This window comes from Musca vetustissima, unplaced genomic scaffold (genome assembly GCF_032173495.1).
Source record: "Musca vetustissima isolate MV318-11 ecotype Yass unplaced genomic scaffold, APGP_CSIRO_Mvet_v1 utg57879, whole genome shotgun sequence".
In the NCBI taxonomy this organism is placed as follows: Eukaryota; Metazoa; Arthropoda; class Insecta; order Diptera; family Muscidae; genus Musca; species Musca vetustissima.
Window position 1 is genome coordinate 38,748 of NW_026887251.1, and position 7,986 is coordinate 46,733.

Genomic DNA, 7,986 nt, shown 5'->3' on the forward strand with positions numbered 1-7,986 from the left:
GAGACTTTGGTGCAACATTTACATTAAATCGGACGAAAATGTATATGGAAGCTATATCTAAATCTGAACCAATTTTTTCCAATTTCCGTCAAATGCCTTTTTTAGGCGATAGAAGCCTTTAAAGGCCTTAAAATGCCTTTTTTAGAAGATAGACAATTAAAATGCCTTTTTTAGGCAATAGAAGCCTTTAAAGCAGGGTGCGCAAAAATTCGCTCGCGAATGATAAAAAAATACGATTTTTATTCGTGCTCATTCTGCGAATGAATTTATCACGATAAATTCTTTGCCCAACGAGCATTCGTTTTTTGATTGCACATACATATGTTGAAGAACTCTTCCAAACATAAACGTTCATTTATTATTTTGCTTTGTGTGTTTACAAATTTGTTATGACCCTTTTGTTTACTGCTGCGCTCGCGAACATTCGCGATTGATTCTTTTTTGAGATTTTCAAATAAACACCCTTCAGCAAAGAATGCTCGCGATTAAATGAATCGACGACGCTTGCAGCGACGTTATATCGTTTGTGAATTTTAGTGCAATGCGAACATTCGCGAGAGATTGCATATGTTTGTTCATTCATTGTAACTTTATCATTCGCGATAAATTGAAAAACATTCGAATTCTCGCAGTGAGCATTCGTGAGAAAGAGTGTATTGTAATCATTCATCATTCATAATCATTCTCCGCTGCATTTTAATTGTCTCCTTTTTGTGAGCCGTCCGAAGACGAACTGTTGTATTTAATTTAAATTGCTAACATTTTAGAGTCTAAACGCAACCATAGAGTCAGCAGTCAGCGGCATACTTTTTCGCCGGCGTGAAAACCAAACAAAGCGTTAGCGGCACAATATGTTAATTATTTGTTTTCATTTTTCGACAGAAAATTTTACGTTGTGCAACCAAATTCAATTTATTATTTAATAAACAATAATGTCAATGAACTTTTGGGAAATCAAATTTTTCCATTTTATTTTTAAATTTTTCTTCCATTTTATTATTAATTCGTTAAAAAACGTCCACATTTTTGAAAATATTTGTATTTTTAACAGCACTGCAATATGATTTGATATAAATTTCCACTGAAATGTTGGTAGCACTGCTGATTTTTTCCTAAATTATGGCAACTCAATTGAGAGCAAGAGAGAAAATTTGAATATGACGCTGAGCAAAAATGAATGAAATCTATTCTAGAGTCAAGCCCCTAGACGCGAACGTCAACCGTCCCGATTTTCCGTGGCCAATAAGAAATACACGGTAAACGACCGTCGCTGACTCTAGACGATCTGGTTGCGTTTAGACTCATACTAGTCAATGGTGCTTCTTCTTCTTCTTTGACGTAGCATTCATGGCATGTGTATGCAACCAGTGTTGTAAAGCGACAGTTTATGACTACTTAAGTGTTTGTGACCTCTTTGCCGTAAATGCACTGACTGAACATACCCAACTTAGTTTATTCATTTGAATGAATTAAGGATATTAACAATATGGGAAATTTTTAATAAAAGCTGAACCAAATGATATAAATCAGTACATCGCTAAAATTTTAATTTATAATTTATTAATTTTACCATGAATCAGCAGCAAATGTTTATTTTGTTTAATCAATTATCTTTCTCTTATAGAAGCCCTATTAAAGGTATTGTATCTATACTTATATAACTTCTTATTGTTATATGGTTCAATATTGATATACTTTCCGTCATCATTCGTTGTCTTTTCCCGTACCACTTGAATCTATCACTTGGTCTAATCCCGTCCTACAATAACCTACTAATTTTTACTATTTTCTTCGATATCATAAAGGTAAGGGGACCATACGTTCTCTTTTTTAGAGGACAATCGTCTACATATTTTAACTGTTTTTTATCTTTAAAATTTATGTCTTCTATCCGTCATCTATTTCTATAATCTGTCATCTTTATTTTTAAAATCTTGATCAATATTTATTTCTAAAAATTAAAAAAAAATAATAAAATTTATAAATGTTAGTGAATTAATTAGAAAAGATATTTTCAGGATTTTTAGATACATTTTCCAACTGAATTATATGTTATATGGCATTTACATTAGAACTTTTTACCGGGTTAACCTACTTTATGAGGATTTATTTGGCATGTATTCAAAGGAATTGAAAATTTAAACCCACTCGGTTAATCAAATCCGGTTAAATGTAAACGACCTTTTACTTTATATTTTGAGTTCTAATTGGGTAACAAATTTCCATACAAAATTATTAATTATTATATTTTTGGTATTTTTAGGGTTTCTGGACACGATTTTTAACCGAAACCCCACCTTTTTAATTTTACGAAAATTTGCCCTAAGAAGTGGCTGTATTTACACAATTCCTTGTGGCCTTTGGGTTACAAAATATCCTTGGAAAACATAGTCGGCACAGGTTTACTTCTTTGCTATGTTTCTTATATGAAGATCCCAAGATTATTCGCTTAGTATAAAATCTGAAACAGACCCATTTTTACTACGATAACAAATCGAAAACAAAATCGAAAAAACAGACAACCAATATCCAAAAAAAGGGTCGAGACCCACATATGACCATGGTACAATAATATAAAGTAGGGCAGCTTGAGTTGAAAAAGCAACTGAGTTCGTCTTCACACGACTCACAAGAAGGACGCGATTAAAAAAGTTTAAAAAGTATTATACGCCCACACGTTTTACAGAACGGCGATTTGTTAAGCGTTCGCTTAACTAACACGTGTTTTTTTCGAATACGGATAACTGATCAAGTCCGAGTCGTTCAATGGAATCCAAACAGTTGAGGATTTCATTACAAAACACAGTTAGAATCATCCTTACGATTTTGTCAAGTTCACCAAGGAAATTAATGTCAAAATTTAACTTACTTTGAAGGCTCGTAGACAAAGTCTACACAATCGGTGGTGGCGCAATTAATACCCGATAATCGGGAGGCGGGCCTCTTCTGCCAAAATATAAAATAAACGCAACAAGTGGTTGCGTTTATTTTATATTTTGGCACATAACTAAAGATGCGAAAAACGAATGAAAGGTTATGATTTCTTTCCAAAATCCAGTAGGGAATACCATGAAATATTTGTTTCACCAATACTAATTACTTCCAGAAGGAAGGACGCATTAAAAACATAATTTTCATTTCAATTAAAATTGAATATATTTCAATTTATTTGATTCACGCTTTTAAGCATTAAAAACCCTTGAGTATCTATTTGATATAATTACATTTGAAAATCCAGACATATAGCTTGGACATACCTTTGAGAATATCCCTCTTATTTTACACAAAGATCCTTAGAAAACATCGTTTTAAAATCCTAGCTTATAGCGTCAAAAGGTCTTAAATACGCCCTTTAAAATTCGATCTATGGTTTTACCAAATGGTCATTTTTCAATACTAAACATCTTCAGGAGTCAACTGTGCGAAACAGAAATATGTGGAGCCTAAGACCTTAAAAACCATTTTGAAAAAGTTTTTGCTGTTTTTTTTTTCTTCAAATTTCTAGATTTATCTCCTATGTACAAGAAATAGCAATCTAGAAATTCCCAAAGCCATCCCTTCCCAGAGAATATAAAAATTCTAAATAAAACACTTATAAATTTTTATGGCATACATTTTTTATAACAGTATATTTTCTTTTTTATTCCATTTCAATATTCTTCTTTTTCATATTTTTTTTTCAAATCAGTCTCTGGAATTTGTATTCTATGATTTACAATGAGTTATCCACTTGTTATGACACTTAGCAAATTTGTAGTTAAACTGTAGTTAAACCTGTTGACTACTTTAAAGAAATATAAAATTTAAATACAAATTTGCTAAATGGCTTACATAGCTAAATGGAGATATTCACGTTGGTTTTGCAATCATACATAACGACGACTGTTTTTTTTTTTCTGTTTTGTTGCAGTTTTTGCATTAACTTAAATCTTAATGGCTAATAAATAAAATATATTTATATATATATATAGTACATTATATGTGTTTAAACAAACTAAAGCAATACACGTTTCATAGAACAGTTTTTGGAATCGATACGGTTTTTCTGTTTTTTCTTTTTGAATTTTGTAGAAGGCCTTCTCATAAAGAAGGTCCTTTCTGGGGAAGTTATTTTTTAAGAATTAAATATTTAGCATTTGATAGATAACTTATAAACTAAAGAAAAATAATAAAAAGATTTCATCTAAATTTAGAATATAGGTATACGCCTGATGTGTGGTAAAATTAATAAACAAATGTACATATGGGTGGATTTTGAAATGATGATGGTATGGATGGAGGAGGATGAAGCCAACATTCTCCATTGAATGTTGTAAGCCCTCCTCCTCCTGCTACTTCTTGGTGATTTAAGAGGCAGCCATTATGTGGTTTCTGGCCACTGCATATGCTCCGCTTGACGCATTTTGGCATAGCTAATGTGTCTGTGTGTGTGGGTGTTAGGAAAAGGCGGCTATACTCTTAATACATCCTATAAATATTTATATACTAGTTCCTTCTTTTACAAAAAGACCCCTTAGCAACTAAATGACTGCAATTTCTAATTTGGTAATATCTCACTTAGCAGTTCCTTTGTACCGGGTTGCAGGCTATCGGGGAATTTGATATCATAGGACACTAGCAAATCACCGCGACGTGATGGCTCCTTGGGGAATGGCAACCCCCGACCGCTGAGACGTTTCACTGTGGTGGGTTTGATGATTTCACCTTGGGAACTGACGGTTATGCGATCACCTTGCAGTGTGGGTACGGAAACGGTTGTGCCGCACAGGGCCTGTTTTAGGCTAACCTGGGCTGTGTAACGCAGATCACTGCCTTCACGTTTAAACACTGGATGGGGTTTGTCGCGGATGATGAACACAATATCGGCTGGTATTCTGCCGGGTGTCTGATCGCCTTCCTGTGGGAAGGTGATTTTGGTGCCTGCCTTCCAGCCGGGTTTGACACTGATATTCAACACCTTCTCCTCTTTGCGTGGCTGGCCGGATGACATCGACATACGGGATATTTTCATTTTCTTCACACAGCCCTTATCGATTTCCTCCAGGGACACAAACAAATCACGTTCAATGGGTGGATCTTGTTGGGTGCGTTTACGATTTGGCTGGGCATTGAATGACTGCGAACGGAAAGCACCGCCACCTGGACCACCCATATACATATCATCGTCGCCCATAAACATTGTCTGCGATTCAAAGATGCGTGATGGATCACCGGAACCAAAGAAGATGCCGAATGGATCTGCATTGCCAAAGAACTGGGCAAATGTGGCCCGGGGATCGCCGTGATAGGTGTACGTATTGCCGCCATCCATGCCACCTGCTCCAGGAATGCCACCCTTCAGACCCTCCTCGCCATATTGATCGTAAATGTCACGTTTCTTTTTGTCTGACAACACTTCATAGGCCTCGGCAATTTCCTTGAATCGTTCCTCCGCCTGGGGTGTCTTATTCTTATCCGGATGGTATTTCAATGCCAATTTGCGATAGGCCTTCTTGATTTCGTCATCTGAAGCACCTTTGTTGATGCCAAGAATTTTGTAGAAATCTTTACCCATTGTGGCCGTCTGTTGTTGTTGTAGTTGTTGCTCTTTACTGTTGTGACGTTGTTTATTTTTCGACTTCTGGGTTTATTTGTGGTTTTGTTGTTGGTTTGTCACACTGTAATAGTAAAAACAAAAAACACAAGATTAGAATACAATTACACGACCATTTATATTTCGGTTCCGTTTGTTACGACAATGGCAAAAGCAAATTAACAAAATTCTAGAGACGTTCGTCGCTTTCGTCGTATTCACATATCTAGAATGTTCGAGAGCGAAAAATTACATTCGCCTGTATGTTATTTTTTATATTATTGCCTGCCTTCCTTGCCCCCTTTACCAAACCCCCCATTTACCTATGTTTGCCGCATCGTTTCTTCTCAATGAAACGTCAAAATAAGTTTTTTGTTCTCATTTCAATGCACTGTTTTTTTTCAACTACCCAAATGACAAGTAGGCGCCGCGTTCTCTTTCTCTCTCAATAAATCAAGTTGTGTTTTTTGAGAGCACACAATATGATTTCATCGACTATTCAAGAAAATTCGCGTAACCCCCAGAATGCATTGAACTTTTATCAAAATAAAGGAATTTTCTTTATTGGAAAAAATTCAATTTCCCCAAAAAATGTCTTTAATCAGAAAAATTGTACATCTTTTGTAAATAATTTTTCGCTCTCGTTTTTTGCCATTATTGTTTTTATTTTTTTTTTAGCAAAGACTACCCACCTTTTTGTTTAGTGCAATAGCCCTTGGGTTTTTGTTTCTTTATTTCTCGCTGCACTTTATTTGCAAGATATTATTTTCTGCGTTATATTTCCAATTACACTTCTTTTTTGTCTAACGTTTGTTCTATATTTTTCTTTAATTTTACACAAACTTTACCACTTCTTTTGTATTTGATTTGTTTTGTAATTTAAATTAAATATTTTCTTCACGTCTAATTTCTCTTTATTGTGTTGTTACTTTGTCTCTTCTTCTTTTAATAATAGCGGAATCGTGAGCACGCTCACTCATATATATAGCCATGTTTCATTTTCTCGAATGTTCCAGATAAAAATGACATTTGTTTCTGGTAACCGAAAAGTGGCATTGCCAACATGAATGAGTTGCTAAGTAATCGGTATTCGTAGACAGGAAAAACCGTTATAATTTTAATTTATTTTAAAGTGAAGTTAATGGTCTGTTACAAGATAGGAAATCGTTTGTCAACAATGAAAAAATACAACTCTACGTCGTGGGCTATAATGTCAGAATAAAAAAAAAACAAATACAACAAGTAGTTCTGTTAATTTGCATATATATAAAGTTTTATCAAAACCGCGAAAAATTAATGGAATGTCAGGTTTTCTTTTCAAAATCGAGTTGGGGATATGATTTACATACATATATTTTACTATTTTTTTTCGATATCATAAAGGAAAAAAGTGTTATTGGAGTAAAAAATAGTGGATTCTTGCAGTACGGGAACAGACCAATAGATTCACAAATTATACATTTCTTCTTAGTCCTGATTTAGTTTAGGCGAGTTTACTTGCTGCAATTATTATCGTTCTCTTCTGAACTTGCTTCATGCGTCTATACAAGGCAATTCGGTTTCAAAAATATATTTTTTTACATTTTGTGACAATGTTCTGGATTGGTATTTCAAATTACTGACACTACAAACAAAATACACCGAACGAATTGCCAGAAAATTGTCGGTACGGGCAATTTTTTCAAATTCTATTCCCCTTGCACCTCTCTCCAGCAAACAATGATTTGCCGCAAGTAAACTCGCCCAATCTAAATTGAGACTTTCCAATGTTGTAAAATTCATCTTCAAACATCCGTTTTGAATGTATTTTGTTATATTTTGCAAAATATTACACACACAGTCACACATTTTGACTTTGGCATAACAAGCCAAAATATGAAACCAGCCAATGGTTTGCGGAGGTCTTCGGAATTACACATAGATTTTATTATTAGCTTTACATATGAAATATGTTTTTATCAAAGCGGTTTCGGATTTAATGTTAATAAAATTTTAAAAAATATTGACCATTTGTGATGGAGGTACCGGAAGGAGTGAACTACTGGGTCCCATCTTCGGAATTTATATAGGGTTGGTAAAGATAATAAGTTGTGCAAGGTTTGGTTGAAATATGACATTTTATTCGCCTGATATTGCATTTATAATAAATATATATATTCGTGGGGGAGGTACCGGAAGGGGTCTACCGATGGGTCCCATTTTTGGACTTAATCTAGACTTCGTAAGGATAAGTGTTTGTACAAAGTTTGGTTCACATCAGACCTTCCATTCCTCGTTATATTGGATTTACAAATATTTAATCTAGATTTTTGTAAAAATAATGGATTATGCTATGTTTGGTTCATACAATTTGTGGGGGAGTGGACCTATGGTTCCCGTCTTCAGACTTGATCTAGAGTTGGTAAATATAATAG

At 34.3% G+C, this 7,986-nt stretch overlaps 1 protein-coding gene across 1 annotated transcript; it reads right to left on the minus strand.

The window, feature by feature from the left end:
• Positions 1–4,534: 4,534 nt before the first annotated feature.
• Positions 4,535–5,564, minus strand: LOC133334831 (dnaJ protein homolog 1-like). Its single transcript, XM_061543146.1, has one exon. It carries the CDS (start codon positions 5,552–5,554, stop codon positions 4,538–4,540), a length of 1,017 nt encoding a protein of 338 aa, XP_061399130.1. The 5' UTR covers positions 5,555–5,564; the 3' UTR covers positions 4,535–4,537.
• Positions 5,565–7,986: the final 2,422 nt, after the last annotated feature.

Coding starts and splice junctions, on each gene's coding strand:
- LOC133334831 (XM_061543146.1), bottom strand. CDS start 5,554: ATGGGTAAAGATTTCTACAAAATTCTTGGCATCAACAAAGGTGCTTCA.